The 19,189-nt window shown below is 36.0% G+C and overlaps 2 protein-coding genes across 3 annotated transcripts; one reads left to right on the top strand and one right to left on the bottom strand.

Moving 5' to 3' along the window:
* Nucleotides 1–5,175: 5,175 nt before the first annotated feature.
* Nucleotides 5,176–12,759, top strand: LOC140986122 (probable phospholipid-transporting ATPase 8). Its single transcript, XM_073454134.1, has 11 exons — nucleotides 5,176–6,174; nucleotides 7,323–8,683; nucleotides 9,425–9,535; nucleotides 9,635–9,911; nucleotides 10,094–10,182; nucleotides 10,289–10,397; nucleotides 10,474–10,680; nucleotides 10,800–10,925; nucleotides 11,432–11,530; nucleotides 11,792–11,983; nucleotides 12,074–12,759. Exons 1-11 carry the CDS (start codon nucleotides 5,764–5,766, stop codon nucleotides 12,680–12,682), a joined length of 3,591 nt encoding a protein of 1,196 aa, XP_073310235.1. The 5' UTR covers nucleotides 5,176–5,763; the 3' UTR covers nucleotides 12,683–12,759.
* A 272-nt stretch (nucleotides 12,760–13,031) lies between these two features.
* On the bottom strand, nucleotides 13,032–17,938 carry LOC140986123 (protein farnesyltransferase subunit beta). 2 transcript variants are annotated; one of them, XM_073454137.1, is made up of 14 exons: nucleotides 17,723–17,938; nucleotides 17,495–17,581; nucleotides 16,977–17,082; nucleotides 16,269–16,304; nucleotides 15,751–15,833; nucleotides 15,610–15,663; nucleotides 15,332–15,383; nucleotides 15,031–15,095; nucleotides 14,904–14,960; nucleotides 14,706–14,778; nucleotides 14,511–14,597; nucleotides 14,220–14,412; nucleotides 13,976–14,103; nucleotides 13,032–13,432 (listed from the first exon to the last, which is right to left on the bottom strand). In XM_073454137.1, the coding sequence occupies exons 1-14, from the start codon at nucleotides 17,833–17,835 to the stop codon at nucleotides 13,193–13,195; spliced, it is 1,374 nt and encodes a 457-aa protein (XP_073310238.1). In that variant the 5' UTR covers nucleotides 17,836–17,938; the 3' UTR covers nucleotides 13,032–13,192. The 2 variants fall into 2 exon arrangements, with proteins under 2 accessions (XP_073310238.1, XP_073310236.1); XM_073454135.1 differs by having other exon boundaries at nucleotides 13,976–14,109; nucleotides 17,723–17,937.
* Nucleotides 17,939–19,189: the final 1,251 nt, after the last annotated feature.

The following is a 19,189-nucleotide window of genomic DNA, read 5'->3' as shown; positions in this document are numbered from 1 at the left end:
CATGGACTCTCGATGTAGAAATGCATCTTGAGTCATTGGGTCTAAGCGAGACCATTAAAGAAAATGGTATATCTTCATCACAAGAAAAAGCAAAAGCTATAATATTTTTGCGTCGACATCTCGATGAAGGTTTAAAATGTGAATATCTCATCGAAAAAGATCTCATGGCTCTGTGGAAAGAATTGAAAGAAAGATTTGAACATATAAGGGAAGTTATACTTCCGACCGCCCGTGATGAATGGAATATGTTAAGATTCCAAGATTTTAAGAAAGTCAGTGATTACAATTCAGCTATGTATCGAATAATCTCGCAGTTAAAATTTTGTGGACATGAGGTCACAGAATCGGAAATGCTTGAAAAAACATTTTCCACGTTTCACGCATCAAATATAACTTTACAGCAACAATATAGAGTGCGTGGATTTGCGAGATATTCTGAGCTCATCGCCTGTCTTCTTGTGGCGGAAAAAAACAACGAGCTACTAATGAGAAATCATCAGTCCCAACCCACTGGATCATCAGCATTTCCAGAAGTAAATGTTGTAACTAAAAGTGAATTTAAACCTGGAAACCAAAATCAAATTCAAAGACAAGGTTTTGGTCGAGGTCGAGGTCGTGGTTTTGAAAACAACAGAGATAGTTATTTTTATAACTCATCTCAAAAGGGCGTCACGAACCAACCACAGAAAAGGCATCATGAGAACATGAGTGTTAATGAAAATCACTCGCAACGATTTGACAGTTCTTGTTTCAAATGCGGCACTCTAGGACATTGGTCTCGTATTTGTCGAGCCCCTGAGTACCTTTGCAAGCTCTATAAAGAATCGATAAAAGAGAAAGAAAAAGAGACCAACTTCACTGAGCAAAGTGACCGTTTGAGTGATTCAACTCATTTTGATGCTGCTGATTTTATGAATGTTTTCTCTGAAAATGATCAATATGTTGGTGGGATAGAAATGAACAATATTGATGCTGCAGATTTTCTCAATGATTTTTCTGAAAACGAACAAGAGAGTGGTAGAATATAAATGTACAATAATTTATTTTTCATGATAATGTTTTATTGTACAATTATGATATGTGTTATATTTACATATGTATTGTCATTAATTTTTTTTCATTGCATATTTTTTGAAGTTCAAATATGGAAAATGCTATGAGCAAAGCTGAAGTTTGCATACCCGATAGTGGTACAACGCACACTATCCTACGAGATAAAAGATATTTCTTGGAACTAAAACCAACAAAAACAACGGTGAATACAATAATAGGTCCTGTAGACTTGATTAAAGGAGGTGGTAAAGCACAATTTTTGTTACCTAATGGTATAAAATTTTTGATCAATGATGCTTTATATTCACCACAATCGAAAAGAAATTTGTTGAGTTTTAATGATATGTATTCCCATGGGTATGATACTCAAACAATGAATGAAGGGAATGAGAAATATATGTGTCTTACCACATATAAATCAGGAAAGAAATATGTGATTGAAAAACTACCAATGCTCCCTACTGGATTGCATTATACACATATACGTCTCATTGAATCAAACATGGTAGTTGATAATTCTTCAATATTAACCAATTGGCATGATCGATTAGGACATCCTGGTTCAACAATGATGCGAAGAATTATAGAAAATACACATGGTCATCCGTTGAAAGACCAGAAGATCTTTCAGAATAATAAGTTTCAATGTAAAGCATGTTCTCTTGGAAAACTTATTATAAGACCATCACAAGCCAAAATACAAACTGAATCATCAATGTTTCTTGAACGTATTCAGGGTGATATTTGTGGACCAATCCATCCACCATGTGGAACATTCAGATACTTTATGGTATTGATTGATGCCTCCGGCAGATGGTCACATGTATGTTTATTGTCAACGCGAAATGTTGCATTTGCAAGATTACTTGCTCAAATAATAAAATTGAGGAATCAATTTCCCGATTATACAATCAAGAAAATTAGACTTGATAATGCTGGTGAATTTACTTCCCAGACTTTCAATGATTATTGTATGTCTATGGGAATCATTGTTGAGCATCATGTTGCTCATGTACATACACAGAATGTATTGGCTGAATAATTGATTAAACGTCTGCAAATGATTGCTAGACCAATGATTATGAAAACAAAACTCCATGTTTCTATATGGGGACATGCAATTTTACATGCCGCTGCATTAATTCGCATCAAACCAAGTGCATATCATAAATACTCCACATTGCAGCTTACATTTGGTAAAGAACCAGACATTTCTCATCTGAGAATTTTTGGATGTATGGTGTATGTACCTATTGCACCACCTCAACGAAAGAAAATGGGACCTGAAAGAAAGATTGGTATTTATATCGGTTATGATAGTGCATCAATCATTCGATATCTTGAACCTCAGACAGGCGACGTGTTCGCAACACGTTTTGCTGATTGTCATTTTAATGAGGAAATCTTTCCAATGTTAGGGGGAGACAAGAAACATACTGAAAAATAAATACATGGTATGTATCATCATTGTTACATCTAGATCCAAGAACACAACAATGTGAAAAAGATGTACAGCAAATTGTGCACTTGCAAAGAATAGCAAATCAAATACCAGATGCATTTACAGATACAAAAGGGGTAACTAAATCATATATACATGCTGTAAATGCTCCTGCTCGAATTGAAATTCCAAAGAAACAAATTGAACAAAGTCATGATGTCGTAAAACGTCTGAAGCGTGGAAGGCCAGTCGGTTCCAAGGATAAAAATCCTCGAAAAAGAAAATTCATAGAGAAACACAATGATCACAAAATAGAGAATGTTGTTCCTGAAGAAACACATGATGATCACAAAAGAGAGAGTGTTGTTCCTGAAGAAACACGTGATGATGAAAATGTTCTGTCAGAACCACAAACTGACGAGAATCATGAAATCTCTATTAATTATATTAATACTGAAAAATATGGAACCGAAAAGATATAGAAGAAATTGATGATATATTTTCTTATAATGTAGCAATTGACATCATAAATGATAATGAAGATCATGAACCAAAATCTTTTGGTGAATGTAAAAATCGGCAGGATTGGATAAAATGGAAAGATGCCATCCAGGTTGAATTGGATTCGCTAAATAAACGTAATGTTTTTGGACCTATAGTCCTTACACCTGAAGGTGTAAAACCTGTTGGATACAAATGAGGTTTTATTCGAAAGCGAAATGACAAAAATGAAATAGTAAGATATAAAGCTCGACTTGTTGCAAAGGTTTTTCTCAAAGGCCTGGAATTGATTATGAAGAAACGTATTCTCCGGTGATGGATGCAATTACGTTTCGGTATTTGATTAGCTTGGCAGTATTTGAAAATTTAGAAATGCGTCTTATGGATGCTGTTACAGCTTACTTATATGGATCACTTGATAGTAATATATATATATATATATATGAAAATCCCTGAAGGATTTAAGATGCCTGAAGCACAAAGTTCAAAACCCAGAGAATGTTATTCTGTGAAATTACAAAGATCATTATATGGTTTAAAGCAATCTGGTCGAATGTGGTATAATCGGCTAAGTGATCATTTGATGAAAAAGGGATATGTAAATAATTCAATATGCCCTTGTGTTTTCATTAAGAAAATGACATCCGGATGCGGAATTATTGCTGTATATGTTGATGATTTAAACAGCATTGGAACGAATAAGGAAATTCATGAAGTTGTGTCATACTTGAAGGAAGAATTTGAAATGAAGGATCTTGGAAAAACCAAGTATTGTCTGGGTTTACGAATTGAACAAAAAGAATGTGGAATATTTGTTCACCAGAAAAATTACACAGAAAAGATCCTTAAACGTTTTAATATGGATAAATCAAATCCTTTAAGTACTTCAATGGTTGTTAGATCATTAAACATAGAAAAAGATCCATTCCGTCCATGTGAAGATGATGAAGATATTCTTGGTCCAGAAGTACCATATTTAGGTGCTATCGGTGCCCTTATGTATCTTACAAATTGTACAAGGCTTGATATATCTTTTGCCGTAGATTTATTGGCAAGATTTAGCTCATATCCAACAAAGAGACAGTGGAACGGAATTAAACATATAATCCGTTATCTACGAAGAACGACAGACTTGGGACTTTTGTATTCAAAAGATGCTAATCCAAGTATAATTGGTTATACTGATGCTGGATACTTATCTGATCCACACAAGGCACGTTCCCAAACTGTATTTGTATTTACTCGTGGAGGCAATGCAATTTCTTGGCGTTCACAGAAACAAACGCTCGTAACAACTTCATCAAATCATGTCGAGATTACTGCACTACATGAAGCAAGCCGTGAATGTGTGTGGTTAAAATCAATGACCCAACATATACAAATCTCATGCGGATTATCATTCGACGAGAAGCCTGTGATACTATATGAAGATAATGCTGCATGTGTTGCTCAAATGAAAGAAGGATACATAAAAAGTGACAGAACTAAACATATTCCTCCTAAGTTCTTCGCATTCACCAAGGAGCTTGGGAAGAATAAATGTATTGATGTTCGTCACATTCAATCAAGTGAAAACTCACCAGATCTCTTCACAAAGGCACTTCCTATGACAATATTCAGAAAGCATATATATAATATTAGGATGCGCAATCTACGAAATCTGTGAAGAATTGTTCGTGTCAACATGAGGGGGAGTTTACGTGACTTCACTCTTTTTCCCTTACTATGGTTTTTATCCTAATGGGTTTTTCCTAGTAAGGTTTTTAACGAGACAGTATAAAAACACGTAATGAAGACAATCATTATGATCATCATCACAAAGGGGAGAGTTGAAAAATAATATTTAAAATGTGTGTCTTGAATATTTGAATGTTGAAAATTAGGTAAAATTAGGTGTTGAATATTGAGATTTGTGTGTGATGATGAAGGTAATGATGTAATTTATTTTTGGATTATTTGTGAAATTTTTCTATAAATAGATCTCTCATTCGTGAAGAAAATCACAATTGAGTTGAGAGAAAAATATTATAAAGTGTGTAGTGTGATAATTTTGAGGGTTTGAGATTTTTAATTTTTACCGTAAATTTTTACTTTTTCACCACACTTGTAATAAAATATAAACAACTATTTTTTTTATTAAAATAAAATAAGAAAAATTGTATTCCCATAGGAGGAGACTAGAAGTTTGCAGGTGGATTTGTATGATTAATTAATTAAACCAACTACGAATCTACTCTTACCATTGCTTCTGTCTGTGCACTTGAAAAGTAGCTGAACTAACCTGTGCCTCAAGTAGATGCTAGCTATGCTTCTAAGTTCTACTTGGGTTTTCACACAATTGGATTGATGTTTCTTTCTCGTTTACGCGGAATCTATTTGCGAATTTCGTAGCATATGTTCGTGATCCAATGGCGGAAGCAAGAGATATCTGGAGCTTGCTTAAAGAGTAAAGTATTTGGTGGGAGAAAACTTGTGTTATAGGGTTCTGTGGGTTTTCTACGCAGCTCAGCTTTGTTCGCATTTATTTGTTGTTTGTTTGTCTTCATCTCTCTCCCAGAGCTCCGACTGTAATGGGATTTTTTTTCCCTTTTTGGTAGTGGCAGAATGCTTAGAATATGCCATGCATCGGCAATGGAGCAGTTGCTGATTGGCTGTTACTGTAGTTAATGTGGGTTTCTTAGCAGTTTTGTGGCATTTCTTGTTGTTGTATTGATACGAAGTGATTTTTTTGTTTCGGGTTTTTGAGGATTTGGTGGTGGAAATGAAATATGCGTGACTTAAGGAAAATGGCTGGTGGTAGTGGAAAAGGGATTCGTTTTAGCAGGCTTTACTCATTTTCATGTCTCAAATCTAAGTTTAGAGACGAGCATAGTCAAATTGGGGGAAAGGGTTATTCCAGGGTTGTGTATTGTAATGATCCTGATAATCCAGAGCAGCTCCAGCTTAGGTACAGGAGTAATTATGTTTCTACGACAAAGTACACCGCCTTTAATTTTTTTCCCAAGTCATTGTTTGAGCAGTTCAGGAGGGTTGCAAATATATATTTTCTTGCTGTAGCTTGTGTATCTTTTAGTCCGTTAGCACCTTACAGTGCTACAAGTATTCTTGCACCTTTGGTCGTGGTAATTGGAGTGACAATGGCGAAAGAAGCCTTGGAAGATTGGAGGCGTATGAAACAGGTATACATTTTAATTCTTTTTTTATGTTCTGAGGACGTTGAAGGTTTTGGTTTTTGATTTTTCACATGCGTGCTTTCTTAAATATCTATCTTTTCATGTGTGATTATGTTAAGGTTTCTTAGTATATATTTATGGGAATGCATGAATCATATACCACTAGAAGCATCTGAAATCTAGTCGAGACAAGATCAAGGAATGTGTCCTGAGAAATTGGATACTTGGATTAATGCCCTCTGTAGGTGTCTATTACACTGTTATTGGTAAATGGAGATATGTCGGTTTCACATGAAGCCTACAAGAAGTGACTCCTTAGCAACAACATATTTAAAGATAATAAAGAGAACCTTGTACGATTCATGGTTTTTAACTTTTGATTTGTAACGGGGTTGTGAAATACATTTTGTGCATCCTCGAATTGATTTCTTTTCCATTATTGGTCTTAACATCTACCCATGGTGGTATCTGTCTAGGCTTCTTCCTCTTGAATAAATTTGTTATATTTCAATATCTGTAATAAAGTTGTGATACTGATGTTGATGCACCTTTCCGGTTGTACAGTTTTCAAAATGTTAATATATTCGTATGCATTTCTTTTATGCTGAAGCAGCCTTTATATCAAACAATTTGAAAAATAAAAAAAGGGGCATTTTTTAAAAGGTCCTATCACAGGGGGAGAGCTATTTTTAAAAACAAAACACACCGTAGGTCTACTGGCCATAATTTCCTCTTAAAAAAATTGTTACATTATTTTAACCTAATCGACATTACTTTTTATAGAAAATCAGCTGCGTTCATTGAACTAAAAAACTGTTAAGATGACAAGGTTTGATTGAGTAAGTTATATGCACGGGATTGCAGCTTCTTAACCATGCATTTCAGCTCATCAGAATTCATATTCTGTATGTCACAGTAAACTAATGCTTCTGTGACTGATGAAGTTAAGATTCCCAAACCGTTTGATCATCATGTGCCCATTATCACACTTTTATAGGTTTGGACATTAAAAAAATCCTTTGTTGGTGGATGATTTATGATGAAAATTCTGTGGCTCAATTTCGTTTTATTAGAGATTTTGATGTACTGGTTGCTGCTTCATTCCCCACCCTCCTTATATTTTCAATTTATGTAAGTGCGAATAATTTTTTTAGGATATAGAGGCCAATAACCGCAAGGTCAAAGTTTATGATAGAAGCAATACTTTTCAAGATACCAGATGGAAGAATTTACGAGTTGGCAATCTTGTAAAGGTGTACAAGGATGAATATTTCCCTGCAGATCTGCTTCTTATTTCATCAAGCTATGAGGACGGGATTTGTTATGTTGAGACAACAAATTTAGATGGAGAGACTAATCTCAAGGTGAAGCATGCTCTTGATGTTACATCCTCCTTGCGTGATGATGACTACTATAAAAAATTCAAGGCAATTATTAAGTGTGAGGACCCAAACGAGGATCTTTATTCATTCATCGGAACCATGTGGTACGATGGTCTGCAGCATCCCCTTTCTCTGCAACAGATTCTTGTGCGAGATTCTAAACTTCGAAATACTGAGTACGTGTACGGTGCGGTTGTGTTTACTGGTCATGACACTAAAGTCATGCAGAATGCTATAGATCCTCCTTCTAAGAGGAGTAAGATTGAGAGAAAAATGGATAAGATAGTGTACATCCTTTTTAGTCTATTGGTTTCAGTATCTTTTATGGGATCTTTCTTTTTTGGAATCACAACCAAGAATGACATTCATGATGGAAAAGTGCAGAGATGGTATCTCCAACCAGAACATACCACCGTGTTTTATGATCCGAAACGAGCGGCACTGGCTGCTTTTTTTCATTTCTTGACTGGGCTTATGTTGTATGGATATCTGATACCAATATCCCTGTATGTATCTATTGAGATGGTAAAAGTTCTACAGGGCATATTTATAAATCAGGATCAAGATATGTATTATGAGGAAACCGACAACCTAGCGCACGCAAGGACTTCTAATTTGAATGAGGAACTTGGACAAGTAGATACTATCCTTTCTGATAAAACGGGTACTTTGACGTGCAACTCAATGGATTTTGTTAAATGCTCAATAGCTGGCACAGCATATGGCCTCGGTGTGACAGAGGTAGAAAGAGCCCTAGCGAAGAGAAAAGTTGATGCAAAGCATAACATCACAAATTCTTCCTCCAATATACAAATGTCTACTGATGACGTCACAGATTTGGGAAAATCAATAAAAGGTTTCAATTTCAAAGATGACCGCATTATGAATGGTGGATGGGTTAATGAGCCTCATGCAGATGTGATACAAAAGTTCTTTAGAGTGCTAGCACTCTGCCATACAGCCATTCCCGAGGTGAATCAAGAAACTGGTGAAATTGATTACGAAGCTGAGTCGCCAGATGAAGCTGCCTTTGTTATTGCTGCTAGAGAGCTTGGCTTTGAGTTCTTCGAAAGAACCCAATCTAGTATCTCTTTGCATGAACTAGATTATGGAAAAGGCAGAAAAACTGACAGGTGCGTCTTTATTAGACCCGTGGCCGTCGAGTCATAGAGTTCTTGCGTCATTATGAAGATAGTAACTACTTTTACATTCAAACCATCAAGATGAACGAGGAACCTGCTGACTACTGTTTTTGTAGGGAAATTGCTTGTGGAAATTAGCTCTATCATATTCTGGCTAAATTACTTATTCTGTCATAGGGGTCTAAGACTCGCAATTAGTGGGGAGATACTAGAGTTATATCATACATGAAAATTCAACTTTTTTTTTTAATTTGTGACGTCCCTGTACGGCGGGTCCCTAGTGTCCTGGGATTTGTGTCTACAACTTACGTGGCCTTGAGCCATAAAAATCAAAATTAATCATGAAACTGAAGCGTTAACCATGTGTTACAGACCGTCAAGATAAATGAGGGCCTGCCCTTTTTTGTATGGCAATTGCTCATGGAAACTGGCTCAATCATCTTCTGGCCAAATTACTTAATTTTGTCTCTTCCGGGATTCAGAATTGGGGAAGAAACTTAGATTTTCTTCATTTTTTTTTCAATGTGGTCTTGAGCCTAGAAATTGAAGATAAGATCAACATATAATTTATTCAGGAATGGTAGAGCGTGCACACACACACACGCACACGCACACACACACACACAGAGATATATATCATCTTTTCTGACTATATTTGTTTATCAATTTGTTTGAACATGCCTCCTTGTTTCATTTTTCACGAATTTAGTTGCATTTATCTGTTACTTCCAGGTCCTATGAGCTTCTTCACGTCTTAGAGTTCAGTAGTGCCAGAAAAAGGATGTCTGTGATCGTTAAGAATGCTGAAAATCAGTTACTGCTCCTCTCCAAGGGTGCAGACAGGTTTCTCTTCTAAGAGCAATGCTTTCGAACATGTCTTGTTTAGAATTCGGGACCGACAGTCTTTATGTATTTGCATTTACGCTGGTATTTTTGATGCAGTGCAATGTTTGAACGGCTCTCTAGAAAAGCAAAAGATTTTGAAGCTAAGACAAGGGAACATATCAAAAGATATGCTGAAGCAGGTTTACGAACTCTGGTCGTTGCATACCGTGAACTTAGTGAAGATGAGTTTAGGTCATGGGAAGAAGAGTTTCTGGATGCCAAGGCATCTGTAAATGCTGATAGAGGTGCATTGGTGGATGCAGCCACTGATAAGATTGAAAGAGACTTAATTCTCCTTGGAGCTACTGCAGTCGAGGACAAGCTACAAAATGGGGTCAGTATCAAATGGGATACTTTTTTTTAAAAAAAAATAAAAATAAAAATAAAAATTGTGAAGTAAATTTCATGGTTTGCGTTGAAATTCATTTAGCATTAAGTGGAGGCTCTTATATTTTCCGGGATATAAAAATTCATTAATCCTGTTAATGAATGATCTTATTCTTCTATGCAATGTAGGTTCCACAATGCATCGAGAAACTTGCAAATGCAGGAATCAAGATTTGGGTCATAACAGGAGATAAGATGGAGACAGCAATAAATATTGGGTCAGTCACCACCTCAATTACTTGAATCGTTTGGTTTCTCCTTTCTCACTGCTTCATCTATGATAATTGGGCATTGTGTGATCACCCTATTACTACCTTCCTGTAGATATGCTTGTGGCTTGCTGAGAGAGGACATGAAGCAGATTGTGATCACTTTAGACTCCCCAGAAATTAGTGATCTAGAAAAACAAGGGGACGAGAATGAAGCTACGAAGGTAGTGGTTGTTTTTTTTTTACTCCACGCTGTCAGTTTTTTAATATTACATCTTTTAATGGATCTGGTTATCTTAGGCTTCGAGTGAAAGCATTACAGAGCAAATTAGGAAAGGAAAATCTCAGCTATGTTCGGGAGGCAGTTCGACTACCTTTGGTCTGATAATTGATGGAAAGTCATTATCTTTTGCTCTCAGCTCGAATCTGGAGGGGGCATTTTTGGATCTAGCGGTTCATTGTGCATCTGTTATATGCTGTCGCTCCACACCTAAACAGAAAGCCCTTGTATGTATCTTTCTTCTACTAATTTGTAATTATTTTAATGTTTTTTCCTTTTATATCATTCAATATAGTAGATCTGGTTGCAGCAAATTAAAGTAACACTACTGTTTGAAGATATTCAGGTTACAAGGTTGGTTAAAAAGGGTACAGGTAAAACAACACTAGCAATTGGTGATGGGGCAAATGATGTAGGCATGCTTCAAGAAGCTGATATTGGGGTTGGCATCAGCGGCGTTGAAGGAATGCAGGTAATATCTGCATCTATTTTTATTGTCAACATTGCCATTTGGTAGTCCTAGTCAATCAAATGCTATTCTGTTTAAGTTTTTGTCTAATTAATGTAGTGTTTTGTCTGTTCAATACATGCAGGTTTTACCAGTTAAAAATAATACTGAATATGCATTTAAATATTGACGTGTCTGGTTCCCTTTCATTTATGGCGTTAATGTGTAATATCAACTTGTATAATTTTTTATTGTTTAGACCTACCTCTTGTTTCAAGTTAGGGATTAAGTAACATGTGCATGTTCGCTTGGTAGAAGTAGAATTGAATGTGCTGAACTAAGTTAACTTTTTTAGGACTAAAGTTGAAAACAAACTTTCTGTCTCCTGGTCTACTTTACTTTCTCATCACTTTTTTAATCTCTGATTGGAAGAACAATTTTTAGCATTGTATTCACGTAAGGAAAATATACTTTTCCATAAAACAAGCAAGGAAAAACTCGTCTGATGTTTATATAAATTTGTAATTTAGGCTGCAATGTCGAGTGATTTTACGGTAGCGCAGTTCTGTTTCTTGGAACGCCTGTTGTTGGTTCATGGCCACTGGTGCTACAGACGAATATCTATGATGGTACACCAATTTTCTTGTTTATTTACTCGTCATGATTTTAGTCATGTCTGTGGATCTTAGAATTGAGGACTCGTGAAATTTAGGGGTGTTTATTTCTTGTATACTCGTCCTAATATCACAAGCATAACCCACCATAAATAAAATATGCCTGCGATTCTGTGGGACAAGAAACATTACCAGTGAAAACAGGACAAGAAACATTATCAGTAATTGTTTTCACTGACGACTTTTGTAATTCTCCTCTTGCCGCGGTAAACACAGATATGCTACTTCTTTTACAAGAACATTGCCTTTGGGTTCACCCTATTCTGGTTTGAGGCTCGGGCTTCCTTCTCCGGCCAACCTGCCTATAATGATTGGTACATGTCATTCTACAACGTTTTCTTCACTTCACTCCCTGTGATTGCTCTTGGTGTTTTTGACCAGGATGTTTCCGCACGACTGTGTCTGAAGGTAAACAAGCTAAATTAAACGCTAAAAAAATATCTTTTCCCCATGGCCAAGATTAAGATAACAATACATACCCATTCCTATGTTTGACAGCATCCTCAATTATACGAAGAGGGAGTTCATGATATTCTCTTCAGTTGGCCGCGCATACTTGGTTGGATGCTAAATGGTATCATTAGTTCCATGATTATCTTCTTCTTCACAACTAACTCTATCCTACATCAAGCCTTTCGTAGAGATGGCAGCGTTGTTGATTTTGAAGTTCTCGGTGTTCTTATGTATACATGTGTGGTTTGGACGGTGAACTGTCAAATGGCCCTATCTATCAACTACTTTACATGGATTCAACACTTCTTCATCTGGGGCAGCATTGCCTTTTGGTACATTTTTTTAGTCATATATGGTTCGCTTTCTCCTGTAGTATCTACAACTGCATTCCGAGTTCTCGTTGAAGCCTGTGCCCCTAGTCCATTCTACTGGCTGGCAACCCTTCTTGTCGTTGTCTCTACTCTGTTACCATATATATTGTACAGAACTTTACAGGTTGAGTTTAATCCTATGATCCATGACAGAATTCAAAGGAGTGGAATGGGAGGGTCCGGGAATGAATCGCCCGGGGATTTGTCAATCCAACACTCAGGAAAGATGGGTAGTGTAAAGGATAAATCAAGATATAGAGACTCATTGTTAGTTAAACAGTGAAGTTTAATCTTGTGTATGATAACTCTTTTGGATGTTGGCGGGATGACAACTTTTGGAGGTCACACTTGAGAACGATGTATATCAATCTGAAGCTAATCTATTAATGGTTTGAAAATTTTTATTTTTAGAAACCACTTGGCAGGCACATTTAGTAGTTTAATCAATTGGGATCGGAAGTTAACGGGATCGAGAGAAGCTTACATTTTACAAAGAAGAGTGCTGCACAAAAACACATGGAGGATTATGTTGAAATATATTATTCGTTTGTCAAAGTTCATGCACACTTTGCAGGGTTGGATAAGCTGATGGCATATGTTATCTTAATAAAATTCGTCAAAAATCCAATTCAAAACAAAAAGACTAAATGAGAACTACGCCTCATTTATGTTTAATATCTGGGACGGCTCTCCACTTCGAACTGTTGCACTCACTGATACATTTTTATCGACTACCATGTCAATCAAATACTGAACAGAACTGAAGAAAGCAGCGGATGATAAACCAAAATCCTTATATTTGTGATCTCACAAAGAACTCGTGTGCTTCATAGTATTTATCTAGCACTATGTTATACAGAGGGTGAACAGGTTCCACTAGATTGGAATAAGGTCCCAAAATATCCCTTGGAAGAGGTGGAGAGTCGGCATTTTGTATTCCAATATAATGGCAGATGGATAATCCGCTTAGAACATAGCATGTATGATAATGATCTCTATGTTTCCCCGGTTTGTCTCTGAAACCCGCCTCCTCCTGCATTGACCTCATCGTATCAGATATCACAGCTCATAACAAATAGGGTATGGTGTCCCCAGGGGAGACCCAAGATTTCATCAGGGCGGCGTAATGGGTCACGGGGAGTGATTAGTAAAATAACATGGATGAATGAAATTTGAATTTTTAACGGTACCATATCACAATGGTAATGACACTGAAAATAGAGAATGACAACAAGGAGAAAAATATTTCTGCATGATCATAACTGCAAATTTCGCACAAACCAAAGATTTCCATTACATGTATCAACAAAAGTAATGACATTCTCTCTCTTCTGACAGTCGTGATATTTATGGTGACAATTAGATTTTGAATGCTCGATCAGATCAACAATGTGTACTACACTTGTAGCATTAGCATTTTTTTTGGCTTTTATGGTCTATATTCAAGCATTTGATCATTCACCGGGATAGAATTCAGGGGGTTTAATTTATTACAATTATCAGTTTATCCAGCTGATATTGTGAGCAGTAGTGTCATATCAAGCAACTTCTGCATGCAAACATGATTGAAAAATACCTGGGAGCAGAGAAGAATATACTGCTGCAACGCCATGCTGTTGAAAAGAGGTCTCATGCATATATGTCCTCGGATAAAATTATCGCCATTCTTATTCAACTCCATTGGATGAGAAGCATTAGATATTCCTGCACCTAAGGGAATAAAAAGCGTAACAAATGAAACAATTACTGAGATAAAACCCAACAAACAAGAAAACATACACATACAAAATATAGTCTGCACTCCGCAAGGTTCTGCATACCTTCTTGCTCAAGCCTGCAAACATCATTTACAGGGGAGGAAGCCCCTTCAGAAACTTGATCCCTGTCAGCAAAATCGGAATCTGTAGAACATTTGCCAGTCTCTGCACTGCTGCCATGTTTGAAGGCATAAGGTAAGCCCAGCTGTTTGTTAACGATCAAATGTAAACGCTGAATTATTGCAGCTGTTCCTCCCTGGTTGCAGACCATGTGTGGTACAAATTACTAAATAACCACAGATAAAATTCGAAAGTGGGCTGACTCAATATAGGAAACTCCGGATTGTCGTTTACCTGCCAAAACGAATAGCATCCGTCAACTAATTTATTTGTTCTGCCTTGAAATCCACATTCCACCCCTTGCCTGAATACCACCCAGTTCTGGAACATAAATCGATGAAGAAGGAATCATATTGGTATTAACTAAGCTGAAGATGAAGAAGCCGAGTGACATGACATCATCATCTTGTAAATAGTCAAGGTACTTACAATTAAACTAGGCAAGTCTAAACGATGAACATCATTAATCAGAACCATTGCAGCTAAACCACAGAAAGTATACCTTAAATAACAAGACCAAACAAGTTGGATTCATCAGATAAACAGGAACATAAAAGAATGAAATATTTCATTTCTATCAGCTGGAAGTGGACAAAATCAAGTAGTTCATTATGCTGTCATACTCACCCACCATGAGCTTCTGAACCCGGTTCACCAGCAATTCCACCTTCATAAGTCTGACAACTGAGTTAACAATAAGTTTAGCCTCAGAAATAAGTACATAGTAAGGTTAAATAAATAGTCGAAGTGAAACCTTGAGATGTAATCTCCGACATTTTCAATCAGCCTATCATCCAAAATGTTAAGAACACTGGCCACCTAAATGAAAGAAAATATTGAAGTTGACCACACAAATAAAGAAGTGATTAATAAGAACCTTCTTTCTCCGAATGGCATTATAATTGATATAATTCAAATTAATAGACATGAGCATGCGACTTCTATTGACATTCTCATTTTTACAGTACACACCATGTACTTTTACTATATTTTGAGCATCCCGGTTACTGATACCCAATACTTTGACCACAGCCATGTTGAACTCTCAAACTTACAGATATAGCAGTGTAGCAAGCACGGACATCTATTTCTCCACCATCATGCATCCTGAAGATATTAAAACAGAAAGGAGCTGAAACTTACAGATAACGAATCACTCTAGAGAAACTGAAGTACAAAAAAGGAAATTTCCAAGCAATACACAGACACACATTATAGTACAAAACTTTTCAAGATCTGAAGATTCTGATATCAAATTAAAGAAACTATTATCAAATGATATCAAATTAAAGAAACTATTATCAAATGATACATCATGGATATCGTGTCATACCTAAAGCCACCACTTTTGTCTTTCATTCGCAGAAAAAATTCGTAAATATTTTTTCTGAAATACAAAATCGTATTGAGGTAAAAATTAATTACAAATTAAAATAAGTAAAATAAACTTTACAACAAAATAAAAATTGATCACCTATTTATTGATGACAAAGATATGTCACCACCCACAGTAATAAGCGTATTGACTGCAGCATAAGTTGTTGCCAAATGAGGCATCTGACATAAGAGACAATTCAACAGCAAAATGTTTATATCAAATAAATATAAGCCTTAGTTAGTTACCATAATTACAATAACAGAAAGGCTAATGTTTATTGTATAGAGTAAACTGTGTTTGTCACAGAAAAAGAGAACAAAATTTTGTTTGAAGCACAACATTTTCACAGCTTGCATTGCTTGGATAGTTTAGGACACCCAAAAACCATATTTCAAGTGCATGGATCTTTCGTAAATACCATTGTTCTCAATAAATAACCACTCGTGCATGCAGCAAGTTAAAAATTTATTTCCACAGACATTGAGAGGAAAATAAGGTAGTCGAATTATTCTAAAAAATAAGAACGTCAAATCAGAGTAAATCTCATAATATCATTTAAACTATGAATATGAGATGCACAAAATTATATCTGAAGCTTCAAAGAATAATTATACCTGACCTGGGCCGCCACCATATCCACCGTTAAGATCCTGTCATTAATAACAGATGAAACGGGAAAAAAAGCAATTCAGTGAAATCATCTTCCAGGAAATCCAAGAAGCATAATCAGAAAGTAGATAGAAAAAGAGAAAACACAGAATCCGACATTTAGACACATACAACAAGGAGAAATCATTATCCCATTTAATGGGGTTGCTATATGGATGCTCCAACGCCATTGTGTTATGTCCCCTATTATATTATCATCTATATTTAAATGATATTTTATCCTGTTTTATCATTGATGGCTTTCTCTATACGACACTCAAGCCACATACCCAGAGGAAAAAAAACTCAATGTACTGTGGAAGAAAGAAATGCTTCATTTGAGTGGGATGTCGTCTATCAATGCTACTTTTCATTCATTTTTCTTCTTCATTTCATGATGAAAATCAACACTTGACCACTTACTATTTCTGTACAACAGCAGGAATCCTTCAATAGAGTTTCCACTAAGTTCGTTCTTCCACATTGTACTTGAGAAATTTTTATTTCAGCATAGAATCACAAAACAAACACATTATAAGAAAAGTTGGTAGCCGCAGAAATAGGCTAGTGACTATTATAAATCTGTGGTTAAATCTCATCATAACCAGCATGCATATATCATAACAAAGTCAATGTAATAAAAATAAAAGCGACGAACTAAACAAAACCAGAACCTGGCAACGGTTGAGAAATTCAACAACATCATTTTCCAGTTTGTCATCAACACCATCGCCCATTAAAGCAATCGAGTGAATGATCCAATAGCATAGCCAAGGCCGACTAGCAATAAGCAACAGAAACATGGTTCAGAAACTCCAGTTCAGATTGGGAACTAAATTCATCAAAATGCTCCCAAGAGCAAGTTACCCATCAACTATATCCAGAGTCAAAACGAGGAGTAATTTTAACTAAACTAATTGGTCCTCGCTTGACAACACTCTTGATAGTAAACTTAGTATATAAGTGAGAGCGGAATACCATTTCAGCCAAACACACACACAACACTAAAGGGGCGGACCCATAAACTCAATAAAAAGACCAATTTAGCATTTTTAGCAAGATTATGGTAGCAAAATTGATTTCCTTTCGTGGGGTTACCACCCCCTAACCCCGCTGGGTGCGCCAACTCATAACATGACGAGACGAGAGTGAGAGATTGAGAATTCAGAGGGAAAAGAGAGAGGGTGAGTACTTGGCATCCAAAACTGCAAAATTGGGACCAAGTTGTTTGAGGCTTTTGGTGAGATACTCAACATGATTGTCGCGTCGAATCTCAAAGCTGTTGATTTCACATGTCAAAACGAAGAAACAAAATCAGAAAACTAAAAAGTAACGAAATTTCGAGAAACAAGCATGATCATTACGCTGTTGATGTAAAATAAACCCTAAAGTTGACCGCAGAGAGTAGCAGGGAGCTAACTTTACTGATTGAGCGTGGGGCGGAAGGTTGCAGATGAGATTGTAAATCCGAAAAACTTGATCCTGTACCATCCACTGCTCTTCCTGTGATTTGGTAGCCACCATGCTCTCCATCGAAGGCGCCGACACCGTGCCGACTCTGATGACTACGGTCAATCACGGTCGCGCCCCCTTTCCGTTCCGAGTTCTCGAAGCTTTTCTATTTTCCTTTTATGACGTAACATTTAATAAATAAGTTATATTCGACGCATGTGGATTTTGACACGTGTCAATATTTTATTCACAAAATTTTTTGTGATGTTATCTAATTTACTATTAATTCATTCGATATTATCAAAATTTTACATGGCAATTTCTCACATTTTATTTTTATGTTAGATATATTCGTATAAAAATTCTCCATATGAAAATACTGGTTTAAAATTTTAATAATCAATTTTATAAAATAGATCATTTATCTGAATGAATTATGAAAAAATATTATTTATGATTGAAAATATAATAAAATTAACCCGTTTCACATATGATTTCACAAAAAACTTATTATATTATATTTTATTTTTTAAGTGGTTCACCCAATCAATCAGAGTTAGCAACCTAAAAATTGAAAATCAAAATTAATTTATGACGGTTCATTTCGGTAGTTCAAAAGAGACATTATTTTGCAATTGACTTCCGTCGATCCCCAAATATTTGATCCATCGTCACAGTCACGCCTTCACCAACGCAGTTGTCGTCACCGTCACCTCTACGTCGCAGCTGTCACGCCCCGAAACCGAGACGTGTCATCGGCGTTGTTTATCAATTTAAAATCGTATAACAACAAGCCACATAGTACATCAAATAACCAAAAGTCAGTCTATTAAATAAATCAAAAATCGTCTTTACAATGCGATTAGTCGAAATGCGGAAGCGTAAAACACAATATAACTAAAAGACAGAATAACAAGACTTGTATTGAATTGATTGGCTTCATCACCATCTCCAAAAATATTCTTGTTCTTTATCTTCGATTTGTTCCCCGTTCTTATCTGGGGTCTGAATGTAAGAGGTGAGTATTTGAGAAATACTCAGTAAATGGGGGTCGATCGGGCATAACAAATATCAATGTTATAATTATACGAATACATTGTCATAATTTCAATCATAAGCATGTTAAATCGAATACGAACAAGATACAAACATAGCACTGAAAATCATCTCATTTTCATGGTTTACTGATCAGTCCCCTATATGTTACTTCTCTAAGGGGCGATGCCAAAAGAACGGTTATTATAACCCACCGCATCAGGGCCTTAGACAAAACATATCAAATATCAGAATTTTCTTGTCATTTCTAATTCGAATCATTACAGTGCATTTCAAATATGCTTTCAAAGATTATAACTAATATCAACAACAAATAGTTCAAGGGTTTTCATAACAAATAGAAACGAATATATCATACCGATCAAATTTCAAGAACATA

This window comes from Primulina huaijiensis, chromosome 10 (assembly GCF_012295235.1).
Source record: "Primulina huaijiensis isolate GDHJ02 chromosome 10, ASM1229523v2, whole genome shotgun sequence".
NCBI classification, from domain to species: domain Eukaryota; kingdom Viridiplantae; phylum Streptophyta; class Magnoliopsida; order Lamiales; family Gesneriaceae; genus Primulina; species Primulina huaijiensis.
This window is presented reverse-complemented; position numbering and strand designations above follow the sequence as displayed.

Bases quoted from the DNA above. Each gene is read 5' to 3' on its own strand.
- LOC140986122 (XM_073454134.1), top strand. From the start codon at position 5,764: ATGCGTGACTTAAGGAAAATGGCTGGTGGTAGTGGAAAAGGGATTCGT. The intron at 9,912-10,093 runs GTCAGTATCAAA...TATGCAATGTAG, and splicing joins AGGACAAGCTACAAAATGGG to GTTCCACAATGCATCGAGAA. The intron at 11,531-11,791 runs GTACACCAATTT...CGGTAAACACAG, and splicing joins ACAGACGAATATCTATGATG to ATATGCTACTTCTTTTACAA.
- LOC140986123 (XM_073454135.1), bottom strand. From the start codon at position 17,835: ATGGAGAGCATGGTGGCTACCAAATCACAGGAAGAGCAGTGGATGGTA. The intron at 17,582-17,722 runs GTTAGCTCCCTG...TGAAATCAACAG, and splicing joins CCCCACGCTCAATCAGTAAA to CTTTGAGATTCGACGCGACA. The intron at 15,834-16,268 runs GTATAATTATTC...CTCTTATGTCAG, and splicing joins ATGGTGGCGGCCCAGGTCAG to ATGCCTCATTTGGCAACAAC.